The sequence below is a fragment of the Haliaeetus leucocephalus genome, unplaced genomic scaffold, assembly GCF_000737465.1.
Source record: "Haliaeetus leucocephalus isolate CR32 unplaced genomic scaffold, Haliaeetus_leucocephalus-4.0 Scaffold189, whole genome shotgun sequence".
Lineage (NCBI taxonomy): Eukaryota > Metazoa > Chordata > Aves > Accipitriformes > Accipitridae > Haliaeetus > Haliaeetus leucocephalus.
The window spans coordinates 741,832-758,460 of NW_010972625.1; the positions used below are offsets into that span (position 1 = coordinate 741,832).

Genomic DNA, 16,629 nt, shown 5'->3' on the forward strand with positions numbered 1-16,629 from the left:
CATCCTTCGCCAGGCTCCAGCCGTGCCTGTCACTCCTCCCTGCCTGTGTGCCCAAGGGCAGTGAGAGGTGAGCCCAAGGGCCAAGGACAGGCTCTGTTACCCCAGGCAGGCTCCCAAGCCCTGCAGAAGCCAGCAGCAGGGAGCCCGCCCATGGGGCCAGCGGCCGCCTCCTCCCATTACAGTGCATGACACTTTCCTGCCCTCCTGGCTGCCTCCCCCTACCCCATCTCATTAACTCCATATCCCTCCCGCCCCTTTCCTTCCACCTCGTTAGCTCCACATCCCCATCTGCCCCTTCTCCCTGTGCCTTGGCTACAGCTCCTTCTTGCTGTGCTGGGTGGGAGATGCCTTCCTGCAGCCCCTGGGGTGGGTTTGGCTGGGTTTTGTGGGGTGCTTTGCACCCCTGGCAGGCACCAGCATCACCCTGGGGATGGCAGTCTATCCATCCACCAACCCCAGCAGCACATGCCAGGGGGGAACTGTCCTGTGGTGGTCAAAAGGAAGGCGCAGGTTGTGGCTGTTGTCTGCTGGGCGGAGCAGGGACCACCAGCCCCATGCCCAGGCATGTGCCACCAGCGGGGTGCCCGGAGGGGCCCGTGCCCAGGGCAGGGGAGACACCTGACTTTGGTTCCTCTCAGCCTCCAGCCTGGAAACCCTCTTGCCTTCTACTTCATATCATACCAGCACAGAAACGAGCCCTGCTCCATCCTTTCCTTCTCTGGGGTGCTGGGCTCCTCAGGCTCCAGGGAAAACACCCCAAAACCTCCCATTTGGCCGTTTCCCAGGTCAGCAAAGGAGCCACACCAGGGCTTGCTGCAGAAGAGCACACCAAAATGGCAAATCTGGAAGCATGGTTTTTTACAAACCTGAAAGCTGAAGCCTGTTGGTACAGTATGTATTTGGAAGGGTTAAAGTCACATCTTCCAGTCTTTAATTACTTAACTATTCAATGCTTTCCTTAATGATAAACAGATGGATGTAGTCTGGTTCCTTCCTGTTCTAGCTCCATTGATTGCATTGGACTAGCTGCTGGGCTGAATTTGGCCCCGGCTGTTTATCAAGAAGTCTTCTCCACATTTCAATCCCTCTGTCCACCCACCTCCATCCCCAAGAGCATGTGGCACCAGCAGCACTGTAAAGTACAAGCTGCAGCACCAGGTCCCACTCACCACCGGGGCCGGGGCTCAGCTCTGCTGCCTGCAGCTTGTGCAGAGCCCAGCACCCCCAGGGTGTAAAACCCCAAATAAATCCTTATAAAATTCCTGCTGTAGTAAAAGCATTCCTTGAAAGGTAAGGACAGGAGCCAGGGGGGATTACCCATGCCAGCTCCAGGTTGTTCCTCACAGTTTCACCCCTTGGTCTATTTTGCCCAGCAGGTCCATAGCAGGGAGATGGAGCATCCAAAGCACAGTTCCCATGGCAGATGGGGTCTCTGCGTTTCAGAGCTGTGTCTCTGAAGCTGAAACAACTTCTTGCTGTCCAGGGCACAGGTGACTGCTGCCAGGCAGTCACAAAGTGAGCAGGGTAGGTCACTCCAAAGTCCTTGAGGAGTTGAAGATTTCATAGCCTGGGTCCTTGGAGCCTTCCTTTGGTGCCCCACTGCCTGGCAGTGAGGTGCCACCACCTCCTCAGCCTCTAGAAGCCAGGTCTGAGGAAGCCAAGTGCTTCCCAGGCCTGATCCTGGTCAGTGAGCACCATGGGAGCTCCGGGCTCTGCCACCAGTGAGCACAGAGGCAACCTCCTTGTGCAGCGCTGACTCTGCTGCCAGGGGCCCCAGCCACGGTCACTGGTGGAGTGCAGCAGAGATGGCCACCATGGTCCAGTGCCTTTGAGCAGGGCAAAACTTGCTTTTAAGCCTGAAAAAAACCAGAAAAAATCAAAACTAAACTGCCACCCTCACACTTTGGTCCCAAGCGCTGGTGGTGGAATGTCCCACTGCCAGTTCCCACAGATGGCGCGGCTGCGGAGCCCTCCCAGCTGTGTGCTGGGGCTGTCAGGCTTCAAACCCCTTCCCTCTGCCCAAGCTCAGCAGACTCATCTCTGTGACCCTCTGGCAAAAGGCTGGCCAGAAATACGGCATTTATTTACTCTGAGCACAGGGCCAACACCGTGGGCAACTCATGCAAGGGGGTTGAGGCCAGGGGTTAGCTGGAAGCGAGTTGGTAGGTCTTGGTGCTGCGTCAAGACAGCGTGGATGCAGGGAGGTGAAGGGAGGGAGCTCTTGACCTATTTTCTCTGGGCCCCCTGCCATGTGCAGGCAGAGACAGCTCTCACTTGCCAGCACTACCCGTGCCTGTGCCAGCGGGGAGGTGCCCATCACACCCGCTGCCCCAGCAGGGGCTGCTCTCCTTTCCCCTTGCTGGGGCAGGTGTGGGGCATCGCCAGGCGCCCTCGTCCCCCAGGTCCGGCTGGCACCGCCGAGGGCTGACTCTCCAGCCTTCACTCTTTTCATTATGTCGGTACACGGCTGCTCCACCACCAAGTCCCAGTGCCTGTCCCCATCGCGTCCTAACCACAAGATATGTCCTAGATACTCCTCCAAAAGTGGCTGCAGGCAGTATTATCCTTCCTGTAGGTTAGTTCCTCTTGCAGTCTGGTGGGCTATTTGGGTTGAGTTTGAGGAACCCCATCTTAGTCTCCTAAATTGCCCCCCTTTTTTTATTTTAAAAAATTCAAAAACCCCAAATCCTGACTCTCTAGCAAATTGCAAAGTGCGTTCCACGTGCGCTGGTGTGGTGTTGGCCGGCGGAGCCGGCAGACAGCTTGCAGTAGCTCTGGAAGGTGTGTGCTCTTCTGTTTATCAAATGAGTGTTAACTCTGCAGCCTTCTGTTGATGATTTAAATGTCATCATCGCTAACTATTTCCTTGCTGCTCAAAACACGAAAAGGAAGTGAAGGCCAGTGAAGGGGGCCTCTTCCTGAGCTCTCAGGTGAGCTTATTGTGTGGGAAGGGCTTGGAAAAAAAATACCCTTACTCTTTTCCATGAGAAATCAGACAGTGCTTAGGATCAGGATAAGCTGGGAACAGCTAATTAACGCCCGACACCCCCATTGGCTCTGCAGGCATTACATGGAGAGGCGGGAGCAGGGTGGGGTGTGCTCTCCTTGCCCAGGTGCAGTGGACCCAGGCATCTCCCCACCAAGCCCGTAGCACTGAGATGGTCCCAAACAGGAGCTGGGGAGGAGCACAGGGCACTGGTGAAGGAGAGTGGGAACAGCCTGCAGCAAAGCCAGGTCACAGCAGCTCCAGTGGGTGCCATGGGGAGGTTTTGCCGTCAGTGAGTGACTGGTATTCAATTTTCCGACGCTGGAATGTTTGCTTTGTTGGCTTGTTCCCTTGGTTACATGGTATATATTAAGTTCTCCATTTGGCTTCCTTATGCGATTAACTGGCTTTCTGTTGCATGGATTTTGGAAATATAATCAGATCTAAAACTTCATGGTCAGGCCTGGCTGACCCCAGCATGCAAGGCCGGAGCAGGCTGCTCCCAGCACACACCACGCTGGGCGCAAACCAACACCGCTTGCTTTCAGGGAGCAATGCAAAACACTGCTCAGCATTGGCAGCCCTGAGATTTGCAGAGCAGGGATACCCCAAACTCACCTGCCTGGCAGCAGGGTGCCTGATGGGGTTGCATGCCAGGGTGTCTCTGAGCCCCGGGTGCTTGCAAGCAGCGGCCGCTTGCTTGGCGGGTCTCGCGCGCTGCTGGCTCTCTCCGCGGCTCACAGATTGTCAAAGTTTTCTGCACATCCCCATCCTGTAGGTATGTATGTGCTGTTCCTCTGCAGCCGTGGGTGTGCATATGGCTGGCTGTGTGGCAACTGTGTTGAATGCCAAAGCAGAGAGGACAATGTGTGTAGTAGCGAAGGGTGCCAGGAATCCGAGTTGCTGGAAAGCCGGGGAGAGGCGACGCCGCGCCCCACGCACCAGGCTACCAACTGCGGAGACGAGATGAGCCCGGAGGCTGTGGCGAGGGAGGCTGCGAGGGCGGCATGGGCCAGTAAGCCGGCTCCCCTCAGGATTAGTCAGTATGGTAGGACACGAAGAGGGAAGGGCGATCCGTAGCAGAGGGGGAGCCTGTGGTGAGGGAAGCGATGCCCCACCTGCCTGTGGGAGCATGGCCCAGGGCGGTGCTGTGGCAGGAGGTGGCATCAGCCACATGTCCCTGTCCCGACAAGGCTGTCGGGGATCCTGCTGTGGGTTAATCCCACCACTCCTGGTGCTTTTCTGCAGAGGGGTCCTGTTCAAGAGCTGACCAAAGCCTTTCCCAATGTGCTGGGAGGATCAGAGCATCCTAATATTAGAGCATCTGGATGTCTCAACCCCAAAATGTGCCCTGAAATCTTCCCACGGTTGAGAGGCACCAGGCACGGAGCACATCTGAGGAGGGACAACCCTCTCAGCCTGTGTTCCCTGGAGGCTCCATCCTGTCTCTCCACTCCGGACTCTCCCCAACATCATCCTTCTTGAAGCACGGTACCCACAACAGGGTGTGGGATTGCTTTGGCCTCACCAGGGCTGAACCAGGCAGGGGGTAAGGATGTGAGTGTCACAGGTGGCACAGCCCCATCCTAGATCCTGGCATGCAGAACTGCTCTTCCACCCGGGCACGTGATTATTCCCACTTAGAAAAACTCCTGTTTCCTCTTCCTACCTATAAATAGGGCCTTACAGCTATCTCACTGAGTTTCCTTCCATGGTGTCAGATGATGGCTTTAGCATAAATGATGTTTGCTGTCCTCTACATCTAACAACCCAGCACTGTGGGGTTTTGCAGGATGGCTGGGCTGTGCCTCCACAGGAGCGGATAGCAGGGAGCTGGGCAAGCAGGACACAACCGGCACGCTGGTGCCAGAGAAGGGGACCTGTGTCCAAACAAAGCCACAGCAGCTCCAGTTTGGGTTACGGAGTGTGTACAGAAAGTGGCTCCATACAGTCCACAAGCCACCAATTAATGGTGGATGTAAAATCCACATGAGGAGCCCTGCATGTTGTCCAGGGGCCGCAGGCAGAGGCAGGGCTGCATGATGGGAGAGGCGTTTGCCTGCTGAGCCCCGCCGCCCTGGTCCCGCTGCCTCTGCCATGCCGTGCAGACCTTGCTGCATCCTGTCCCTTGTTTCCCAGAGTGACTCAAATTGTAGGTTGAGTCCAGTCCTCTCTAAAACTGTTGCTGTTGAGTGTAACAGCTCTGGATGTTTCAATATCCAATTGCTTTGCAAATCTTGCTAAATTTTAGACCTTGGCAGCTGTTTATGGCCTGATCCTGATGACCTGGAGTGAAACTGCTGCCTGATTTTCCTGTGCCTTGTTGCTTATGGGGAAAATGGAAGTTTTTGACCTGTACATTTACCTTTTCTTATTTTTGAGCCTACAGTTGCAGCCCTTTTGTTTCAGGCTATTATGTTTCCCAGAGCCCTGTTTTGACACTCTGGGTATGGGAGATTTTTAAGCATGGGGATCAGTATGGTTTACAGCATTGAGACAGGCTACACCATTTTTTTTTATATAAGGGCATCACAATGTTTTCCCCTCTTACTGTGGCCCACACTCGCACCTCGTTTCCTATGCACCCAACTAATTTGGTAGAATACATTATTCTGAATTCCCTGTTAACACAGTCATGCTACTAAAAGATTTAAAAGATATAAGCTGCTAAAGGTGTTTATTATGTTATTATGTACAGACATTTTTTTTTGCTTTAAATGGACCGACCCCTTCCTGCAGCAGTGAATTCCCAAGGTTAATTACATGCTGTGTAACAAAAGCATTATTTCTTTTTGTGCCTTTGGTTGTGTTCCTTTTCATGGCTGAAGAAATGAGCCGGGAGAATAAAGGCTTTGCGCTGAAGTGCATTAAAGTCAGTGGGCTTTGGCTCATGCCCAGAAAGAAAAGCAAAGCAGTGCACGGTTTAATTTCAGGGCAGGCTTGAGCGATTGCGTTTAAGTTTTTTTCAGCAGCTTTTAGGTTGCATTCTCAATATTTAGCTATCAGAGGGGAAAAGCAAATCCCCCTGGGACTGGCACAGAGCCGTAACCTGCTGTCTCCCTCTCCCCAGGTGAACGGCAGTGATGGGATGTTCAAATATGAGGAGATCGTCTTGGAAAGGGTAAGTGCTCTTTACTCACCCGCCAGCAGCCTTTGCTGCTTCTTCCCACTCGCCCTCCCACCGGTGCAGCCGGCACCCCTTGCATCCCCACGCCAGCTGATGGGAGAGGTTGGTCTCTGCTCCCCGCTCTCTCCAGAGGCTTCTGGGGGTGTCACGCTTGCCTTCCCTGCATGGCCCCCACAGCACAGGGAGAGGTGGGCTTGCTGCCCCCCCCACCCCTGCAGACCCCTCCAGAAGGGAGGGAGGAGGGGCTTCTCCCTCGCCTCCCTCATTCACACCCTCGCCCCCACAAACCCACCAGCACAGAGCTGGGAGGGAGGCTCTTTGTCACTGCCTTTGCCGGAAAATGGAGGTGCAGGAAGCTCTGCTCATGCAGGCACGTGGGCAGGTGCACCCCACAGCCGGGCATGGGGGACCGATGCGTCTCCATCACTGGACTCCCCATCACTCCCAGGTACACAGCCCGGAGATGCTAAGCAGCAAGGACAGTTTTCTGGTAAACCAGACCACAATGGGGGGAGTTGCTGCTCAAGCCTTTTCTTGTCTGTTGGCAACACAGAGCTGATGGTGTGCACCACACTGGCCATGGCTAAAATTAGCTCCTCCCATGGATGAGGCTTATCCAGGGGTGAGCCAGCACCACACAGGGCAGGGAGGGCTTTCCTCTGGTGCCCAGGGAGTGGCAGGGATGGAAGGATGGCAAAGGAGTGGGAGAAGCTGGCCCAAGATTTACCCCAAGAGGTGGGCACAGCCCTGCTGAGTGGGGATGGCTGGGGCGGGGGGATGGCTGCAGCATTCCGTGGCACACCTTGCCTCCTCCTCGCTGACGTGCCGGGTTGCTCGGCCTCGCCACGTGGCCAGCATCGCAGGGGAAGACGCATCACTCGTTTTTCTGTTCCTCTCTGCCTTTAGTCATCTCCCTCCTCCCCTTGGCTCTGCATCATGGAGGTGGGTGGACGGAAGGTTATCTGGGGCTGCCGCCTCACCCACCGCTTCCCCAGCGTGGCTGACGAAACCAGCCCAGGAGATGCTTCCTTTTTGGGCTGAGCGCTTCTCACTCCAGGCCCAATTTAGAGGCAAAAGCCTTGTTTTCAGGGATTCTTCAGAGCATCCTCTGTCCTCGGCCCACAGCGGGAGTCGGGGGGAGCTGGCAGGGTCGCATGGAGAGGCAGCACTCATTGCTGCCCCCATTTCAAAGCCTCAGGCAGCTATTCCCTCTCCAGCAGTGAGAAACCATGAGGGAATTTCAGTGCTTAGCAGCCAGGGCCAGCATGGGCCATACCCATGTCCTTCCCCTTCACCTGGTCCCCAGTGGGATCCAACAGCCCTGTCTTACTGCAGGAGAAGCACCCTGGTGCCTGTGGGTGAGGCTGTCTCCTTGCTGGGGTGTTTGGCTCCCAGAGATGACCTCAGTGTACCCCAGAATTGCTGGTCTGTTACTGTTATTAATCCTCATTGTAAAGACAAGGGCAAATGCAGCAGTGTTTTGGGGGCAGTAATTGAGGAAACACTGTCTGCAGAGGGACATGGCTTTGGGTTTACCCACCATACATATGTCCACAGCAGGAGCTGCCCCTGTGTCTATATCAACCCTGATGCCAGCTAAGAAATCCCTTGAACTCCATTTCAAGGTTTATCAAAATAAAATTAAAGACCTCCTGGATCATTTCCAGGTTTTGTAGCTAGCATCAGAGCATACCCTTCCAGACAGGCACAATGAATGGCTGGAGACCATTTTGCACAGTGTCACCTGCCTTGCTGGGGCCTGGCTGGGTCTCTGGTGACAGTAAGCAGCTTGTTTGAGCTGGGCACGGGGTACACCAGAATCCAGCTTAGAGAAAGGAGACCAGCCTCAGACCTTTCACCATTTAGTGCCTCCTTGTCACATGCCAGCCAAATCCCAGCCAGCAGGAGAGCATCTGGAAGCGTTGCATAGTGAGAGGCATTGGTGGCTCCCAGAGATACCGCCTGCTGTGTCATGTATGGCATAAAGTCAGAGCAGAGACCTCTGCGTTGCTGCAAGAGCTGATGCTGATCCCAAACTGCTGGGGAGAAGCGCAAGCCCCAGCTGGCTGCGGTGCTAGATGGTCCCAGGGAGCCTGACCTCTGGTGTGGCCCTCCTGGCCACAGGTCCCCCAGAAGGGCAGAGCTCCCCATCACCTAACGCTGAGCACTGGGGCCGTGGGCAGCCGCTAGAGCGCTTGGCCCCAGCCTGTTTGTGTACGAAAGAGGCGGGCACAATAGGATGTGACTAAGTGTCAGCTCTTCCGCATGAGAAAACAAGGCAAGGAGCCATCTGATTTTCAAGGCAGAGCAGAAAAAGCAGGAATTGTCCACTTGCATCAAGCACGGAGCTGGAAGCAGCACCTGTGAGTGTGCCACTAATGGGGATCCTGCAAGCAGGAGAGGCGGTGCAGGGCCACGGCTGCTCATCCTGGGATGCTGCCGAGATGGAGCTGGAGATGTGGCACAGCCCCTGCATTTCCCCCGAGTAGACTTCAGCAGGATGAAGCTCAAGTGACGCTCAAAGCATGTCTGGGAGGAAGAGGAGGCAGAACTGGATACCCTGCTCCATTATGACAGTCCCCTCCACCCAATCCTGCAAATTTTGGCATCAGCACTGCTGGTCCCTGGCTTGGCTCCTTGCTGGGGGCTGCATCCCAGGGGGCAGGGGTGGGATGCTAGTGACTGGCACAAGACTGGCTGTTCTGTGCGGGCTGCAGCATCAGTGTCTCCTCCTGGGGAGCAGCCAGCAAGGGGAGGTTTTCTCCACCAAGGACCACCCCCTATTCCTCCAGCTTGCCGCCTGCCTCAGAGTCTCTCGGTGCAGACGCGGCGGCAAGGGAGGTCCTCAGCAGCTCCCACTCTCCCGCTCCATCTGTTCGGTGCTCTGCGCTGCTGCACCGAGCGCCTCGGCTGATGAGCACTGGCCTCCTCTCTGGCCATGCATCCTTCTGCCCCCTGAGCCGGGCACCCTGGGGTGCAACAGATGCTGTAAGGGCTCCCACGCCCTGGGCAGCCGTGGCTAGAGGGGGAACTGCTTCGGGAGGTCCGGCAGCAAGTGGTTGCCCATGGGGGAAAGACGCAGTGTTTGATTTTCTGCAGGGTAACTCCGGCCTTGGCTTCAGTATAGCAGGAGGAATCGACAACCCCCACATTCCAGATGACCCGGGTATCTTCATCACCAAAATCATCCCTGGGGGAGCAGCAGCCATGGATGGCCGTCTGGGGTGAGTACCCAGCCAGGGCAGCAGCCCCATCAGGGTGTTACCCAGAATCTCCCCAGGGACCCACTAGGCAGCTCCTGCCCCCCTACCCTGCCATGGTCCCTGGCCCTCCCTGGTCCCTTCCCCCCAGCCAGGTCCCCTCAATGCAGGGATGCCCACGGTCCCCAGCCACCAGCCTCCTGTCTGCAGCCACCCCTCCTCCCTTCCCTATGCCAGGCTCCAGCTCCCATGCTTCCGCCTGCAGCCTGGGGCACAATCCACCCTTTCCCCTCATCTCCCATTTCCACCAGGTTCACACCGTGGGGACCAACCCCACTGCCTCTCTCTTCAGAAGGGACCCTGCTCTCACCCTAGCAGGGCAGGATCTGGCCAGCTTGAGCAGCTTTCCTTCACACAAGGGTCCGCGTGGCTGGAGGAGGGTGGCAGAGGTGTCCAGAGGAGGGTGGTACAAGCTGGTGATTTCCGAGGGGAGCTCAGGGCCACCCTGTGCCCACAGGGTGAATGACTGCGTGCTGCGGGTGAACGACGTGGACGTCTCCGAGGTGGTGCACAGCAAAGCTGTGGAGGCCCTGAAGGAAGCGGGCCCCGTGGTGCGGCTTGTGGTGCGCCGCCGGCAGCCCCCGCCAGAGACCATCATGGAGGTCAACCTGATGAAGGGCCCCAAAGGTGAACCCTTCACTCTGATTGCAGGACCGGGGTGCCCCGCTGCCCCACGGGAGGGTGTGGGGTGACCCCTCAGTGTGGGATGCCACAGGGTGCATGGCAGCATCATGGGGATGTGAGATGCAAGTTGGCACTGCCATGGTGCAGAATGCTGCAAAGTGGCCCAGCAGCATGGGATGCTATGGGGCACAGGGTGTCGGAGAGCCCCACGGTGCCGTGCGCGGTGGCTGGGCTGTCCCTGCACAGCAGTGGGGTAGCCCATTGCCTGCCAGGTTTGGGGCAGGGTGGGAAGCCCAGTGAGGCAGAGGGACTGTGTTGCCAGCCTGGGGCTCCATCCATCTGTCTGTCCCTCACCCCTCACCTGTGCTCTCACTCCCCCTCAGGCCTGGGGTTCAGCATCGCAGGGGGCATCGGGAACCAGCACATCCCCGGGGACAACAGCATCTACATCACCAAGATCATCGAGGGAGGTGCTGCCCAGAAGGACGGACGCCTGCAGATCGGGGACCGGCTGCTCGCGGTAAGCCCCATGCCCACAGCTGGCTGTGAGGTGAAGCTGGGCAGTCTCCACCATGCTGCGGTGCCGATCCTGAACCCCAGCACCCCTCCTGCTGGCAGCCCCATGCCCCTTCCCTGGGGTCCCCTCTGGGACAGTGCTGTGGCAGGGACAGGCGCAGCACCAGCTGCAGGCGGGAGGGCCAAACCCATGGAGATGGGACCCTGTCTGCAGAGCTTCTGCAGCACCTGCCCTGCAGGAAACTGCTCCGCTCCTGCAGGGCTGCATTGGCCTCTGCCCTCCTGCCTGCAGACATATTACCCAGCCCCTTCCCTCCGGCAGGTGAATAACACAAACCTGCAGGACGTGCGGCACGAGGAGGCAGTGGCAGCCCTGAAGAACACCTCTGACATGGTGTACCTGAAAGTGGCCAAGCCCGGCAACATCCACCTCAACGACATGTACGCGCCCCCCGACTACGCCAGCAGTACGTACGCCGCCGGCCACAGGCGTAGCAGCCCGCACCACAGGGCTGGGGGGAACGGAGCGTGCTGGGGCGGCCGGCAATGCTGGGCTGGTCTCCACGTCCATGTTGCAAATGGATTTCTGCTCCTGATACCCTTCTCCTCTCCTGCAGCCTTCTCAGCCTTGGCTGACAACCACATAAGCCATAACTCCAGTCTGGGCTACCTGGGCAGTGTTGAGAGCAAGCCTGCCTACTCCGTCGCTCCCCAGGTGACTCCATCGCGGTACTCGCCCATCCCTCGGCACATGCTTGGGGACGAGGACTTCACCAGGTGAGTACCAGGCATGAGCATCCTTAATCCCTGCTCCTTCTCCTTCCCTCTCTTTCCATCCCTGGCTGCTTGACCTCATCCCCGCTGCCAGTGCAGAGCCTCGGCCAAAAGCCCGTTTGTGGGTGTATGGTGCAAAGCCTGGGGCCCCCACAGTGAGCTCCCTGCTCACCCCCACCTGAGACCAGCCCTGCTGTGTCGCTCCCTGGCTCGCTGCATCCCCCCCTTCCCTGTTCTCCCTCCTGCTCCTCCCTGAGCCTTGCTTTGTTCTCTTACCTGTTTTACAATACCTGGAATACAAGGTGTTCCCTGCCTTTACGGTGCCATCTGGTGCCAGCACTGCCACAGCCTCCCAGGCTGTGAGCTGGCTGATCCCGAGCAGAGCTGTGCTGGGAGTGAGGCGGGGGGGCACAGCTCTGGGTACAAGCGGGGCTTCTCCTCCCACACTCCCCAAGCCTGGCATCACGAACCACCTGCACACAGGTGTCATTTCAGCGGCTGCCAGCCCTGGGCTTGACAGCCTCCTGCACGGCCCCCTTTTCCCCACTAGCATCATTTATGCTGCATGAGCAGGTTTCTTTCCTGAACCCAGGAAATAAAGAGGAGCGCAAATGAGATGCTCTGAGCCTGAACGCAGTGTAAAACTTCTCCAAAGCCTCATGCTGAGGATGGGAGAGCGAAACCTGGTTGGTCCTGCTCTGCTTGCCTGAGCTCACAGCTTTCCCTCTGCTTGCAAAGCCTCAGGGCCAGTGCTGAGCCTGCAATGGGTTTAGTATCCGCAGGGCCAGGGCTGTAGGGCTCAGGCTGTATTCTTAGGACTGATACTCGGGTTAGGCTTAGTGCTGGCTCTGTGGTTAGGAGGAAGGTCACAGGCTGATTTCGGGGTTGTGTTTGCAGTGGAAGATGCCATAGCCTTGGCTGGAATTGTCCTGTTCTGCAGGGTGCTGGCAGATGCCAGAGCAGGAGACCCTGACTTGCCATCCGGCATCAGGTCCGCTGTCCTCCTGGAGAGTGGCTGCACTCACCTTCGTCACGGGGATTTCTTGCTTCCTGGTGCTTGGCCACAGCCAGGTGCCTCGGCACACCATGACCTGTGCAGCACTGGCCTCTGCCCGATCCAGGTGTAGCAACTCCTGTGCTGTCAGGGCACTGGGAGATAATGCCACACGCAGGAGTAGTGCTTTCTGCCATTACATTGCACCACAGAAGGGACTGAGTCCCAGCGCTCGGAAACGCTCCATCTGCCTCTCACCAGGGACTCCGGTCCCACCACGGTGTCCTTTCCTACATGCACCAACGTCCTCATTTGAGGGCCAGAGAGTAGAGAGAGCAGCCCAGCCCAGGCTGGACACAGCCCAGTGACCGTGGCACGGCGATGGCTCGGCGGTGACTTGGCAGTGGCCCTGGTGCAGCACGTGCTGGTGGCCGCTAGAGGATGGTGCTGCCTTGCGGAGGGCCCCGCTGCAGGCAGGCTGGCCCCTCTCAGCCACAGCTCCCTGCTCCCCACCAGATTCACAGTCTGAGGTGGGCTCAGCACCTCCCTCATCCATCCCAGGGCAGCACTGAAAACCTCATGTGGATCACCGACCCCCCCAGGACGGCTTCATCGCTGTGGATCTTTTGGCTTGTGCATCACCAAGATTGTATACTAGGACCAGTGTGGTCCAAATGCATCTTGCTGGTGTGGGAAAGGCAGCGACTCCCCTGAAAAAGCAGCTGTCTCCCAGGAGGCTCCTGCCAGCCGTTCCCCAGGAGAAGCAGAGGTCCTGGCCTGGACCCAGTATCATGCCACTTCCCCTTCTGTGGCCACAAGTGCTGCTGCAGATGTGGACCTGGCTCCAGTGACCCTCATGTCCCGCAGCACCTAGGGCTGGGGACCAGAGCATCTGTTTTCCAATGAGCTCCACCACTGCAACCCAGACCTGGCACAGCCCCACAGGATCCCTGCAGTCACTCTGTGCCAATATCCCAGTGTTAAGCCTGCAACGTCCAGCGTGGGATCTGCCTTCAGGATCTATGTCCTGCCTCCTGGGATGAGGATGGAAGTGGAGAGTGCGTGTTATAACTGAGACCTGAAATGTAACTGTCTGGGGCTTCATATCCTCTCCTTGGTTCCTGTAGCGTCTCTCTACCTTTCACCAAACCATCTGGTCCTCATGAATGCTGGGGATGCTTCCCCCAGGCCAAGCTGGGGTGGTCATTGCTGCACTTTGCTTGGGCAGCAGCAAAATGCAAGGGGCAGAGCAAGTTCATCAGCTGGTTGGAGGTAGGGTTTGCAGACCCAGAAGTCTGACCTATTTCTTCCCCTGGGAAAGCTCTAGCCCCAGGCATAGCTTTGCTGCAGAGGGACTGATGGCTGCAGCCCTCCCAGCCCCCTCACAGCCACCCCAGAGCCAAGCGCTGGTGGCAATCTGAGGACTTGGGGTTGAGCCTTTTTTGACCCCAATGGCATTTCCATGGTGTTTCCCCGGCCTCTTCCTGGTCCTGGTGCATCCCAGCCCTGCACTATGGTCCAGCCAAGTCCTGAGCTCTGCTTAGCTCAAAGCTCAAATGTATCCAAAGGCCATAAGGATAAAGCAGGTATTTTCTGAAGGTCACAAGGTAGATTCAGCCTCTGGCCCATCAGAAATGCATAGCTGGAGTTATGACTCTGCTGTACCTCTGCATCTGAAGGCAAGGGGCTGTGGCAATGCATGATGTGTGTGGAGCTGCAGGCGTGGGGAGCTGGGCCGCGAATTTGTCCTTGCTTGGGTTCTCCCCTCAGTCGGGGCCATGCTGTCCATGCCTCCAGGGGCAGGAAGGAGTTAAGTCTGTAGGGTCTAGCAGAGCAAAGGCTGTGTCCTTTCAGTGCTTCTATAAAAAAAAACACCTGTGTGTGGGTCAGGGAGGCTGGGCCCTGAAGCCAGCAAGAGGCAAAGACAGGCAGCACAGGCGGGCTGTGGTGCGATGCATTCAGAACATTCCTGCCCCTCACGCCTCCCAGCCAGCACTGCCAGCAGAGCCTGCCATGCCACAATGTTCACCGTCAATGTCTCATCGTCCATGTCCTACAGGGGACAGCCGTCCCTGTCCCCTTCCAGGCAGCAGCGAGGCCAGAGGAGCAAGTGTGACCAGAGGTAGGGGACTGGGATGCTGCTGTGCCTAGTGGGAGGCATGGGGACAGGGAGAGGAGCAGTTGGGAGAGCCGGGAGGGTCAGGCTGTGCTGAGCCCAGGGTCTGGACAGGGCAGGAGCCCACCAAGACCTTCTTGCAAGGCATCCTGCACTTCTGTCTGTCCATCTCCTGTTCCTATTGCTCCTTATAAGGTGGTTGCCTGAAGCTAAGTGACATTCAGCCCATCAGGACTCCCCCACAGGAAAGGATGGTGGGACACTTTTCCTGGGGTGCTGGCACGTGTCCCTGGAGGTAAATCCTGCCGCCTGCATCTGTGAAAGCATCAAAACCTTCCCCCATCCGCCCAGGTGATGGCTGTGATGCTCCAGGCAGGCCCTGGGGGCTGAATAAGATGTTTTCTTGCGAGAGTGGCCTGGGAGCACGCTGCCAGGCTGCAGGGCTTTGTGCTGACTGCTCGGCCAAACTTTATTCCCCTGGGTCCCTGCTCCACTCATGCCACATGAGCCCCACTCCTTCCCCCGCTGTCGCTGGCAGCCGGGGGGGCCAGCTGGCCCAGCCCCCCCCCCGGTGCCCCAGGGTCCTCTTAGCAGAAGTCTGCTGGTGTTTTAGGGTCCACCATGGGTGCTCTCGGACAGTGCCATGTCTGGGGCTCCAGCATCTCTCCTACTGCGCCCCGGAGATCTCCCTCTGCTCACCGGCAGGCGCAGGGTTGATCAGGCTGCTGAGCTCACTGGCAGGTCCTCGGTCATTGCAGTACCTGCTGGAGCACCCAGGATCCAGCCGGTCACCACAGCGGATACATTGATGGTCCACAGTGTCATGTGGGCTGACAATCACCGCCAGCCTGTGCTAATTGTCTGGCGTCGTTTATTCCTTCTTATTTTAATCCAGTGCTTGAGCTGGGAGCTGCTCTTATTCCCATCAGACTTCATTTTTTTTTCCAGATGAAAACTGATGCAAGGATTTTTGCAATGCTAGGCAGTCTTTCTGCCTTTGCCTGCCTATTGTTTGAGCTGTGAAAGAATTAAGTCATCATCAAAAAATTTAGGACTTCTGTTGAGCTGTGCAGGGCCTGTGGCATGGGGGTGCGTGGAGTTGCAGGCACACTTGCCATGCTGCACGGGTGCAGAGGGGCTGGATCTCCCTCTCCTGGCACGGCCATGCCATCCTTGATGCCCAGGCTTGTGGCATCTGATGGCGCCTCACAGTCTGATGTTTCGGTGCGTGATTTCATGGCAGATGCTCTGTCTCCATCCGTGCTCTGTCTCATTACTCATGCAACTGCCTGCACCTCTCCCGTTTTATCAGCGTCCTTGGTGGCAGAGGGCTGAGTCACGCCAGGTCGCACTTGGGGTGACTCCAGCCCTGCCGGTGTGCCAGGAAGCCCAGGCACAGCCGACCCTGTCATCAGCTTCGCTGCTCTTCACCCTGATGTCTCCCTGTCCTGTGTCTGTCCTTCCAGGGAGCCCCGGAAAATCATCCTGCACAAAGGCTCCACCGGCCTGGGCTTCAACATCGTTGGAGGGGAAGATGGCGAGGGGATCTTCGTGTCCTTCATCCTGGCTGGAGGCCCTGCTGACCTCAGCGGTGAGCTGCGGAGGGGAGACCGCATCCTCTCGGTGAGTCGGCGGGGCCTCCCGCTGTCCCTCCACGGCCTCCCACAGCCCCGGGCAGGCGCCCACAGGACACCTGTCCCCTGCCACCCGGGACACGGTTGGCAGGGTCCAACCCCAGTGCCGGCGTGGACGTGGCCCCGGGGTGCGTAAAATCAGAGAAGCAGCCTGCCCGGTATCTATCCTGCAGTGGAGCAGGGGCCGGCCGGGTCCTTGCCCGCCTGCCGGCGGAGGGCACCCCCGATGACCGGGCCGGCCGGGGGCGGGTACTGGGGATGCCGGTACTGGGGGTGTCGGTAGCAGCTGTGGTACTGGGGGGCACACGGGCTGGGTGATGTGGGGTTGAGAGTGTGGGCACCGCGAGTACCGGGACAGGGACAGGGGCAGCGGTGCCGAGGGCCGGGGCGCAGGGCAGACCCGGTGGGTGCGAGCCCCGGTCAGTCCGGTCCAGCGGAGCCGCTCTGTCCCGGCAGGTGAACGGCGTGAACCTCCGCAACGCCACCCACGAGCAGGCGGCGGCGGCGCTGAAGCGGGCGGGGCAGACGGTGACCATCGTCGCGCAGTACCGGCCCGAAGGTACCGCCAGCGGGAACCGGGAACGGGGGCGGGGCCGGC

The 16,629-nt window shown here is 58.0% G+C and overlaps 1 protein-coding gene across 3 annotated transcripts in view; it reads left to right on the top strand.

Moving 5' to 3' along the window:
* The window catches only part of DLG3 (discs, large homolog 3 (Drosophila)), a 52,178-nt gene that overhangs the window by 15,527 nt on the left and 20,022 nt on the right, over positions 1-16,629 (top strand). For 2 of the 3 annotated variants that reach the window (XM_010565278.1, XM_010565279.1), the window contains 8 exons: positions 6,057-6,107; positions 9,213-9,337; positions 9,831-10,000; positions 10,381-10,517; positions 10,836-10,980; positions 11,131-11,290; positions 15,864-16,020; positions 16,488-16,590. In XM_010565278.1, the coding sequence (XP_010563580.1) occupies positions 6,057-6,107; positions 9,213-9,337; positions 9,831-10,000; positions 10,381-10,517; positions 10,836-10,980; positions 11,131-11,290; positions 15,864-16,020; positions 16,488-16,590 (1,048 nt within the window). The remainder of the gene's footprint in view (positions 1-6,056; positions 6,108-9,212; positions 9,338-9,830; positions 10,001-10,380; positions 10,518-10,835; positions 10,981-11,130; positions 11,291-15,863; positions 16,021-16,487; positions 16,591-16,629) is intronic. The other variant, XM_010565280.1, reaches the window with a different exon arrangement.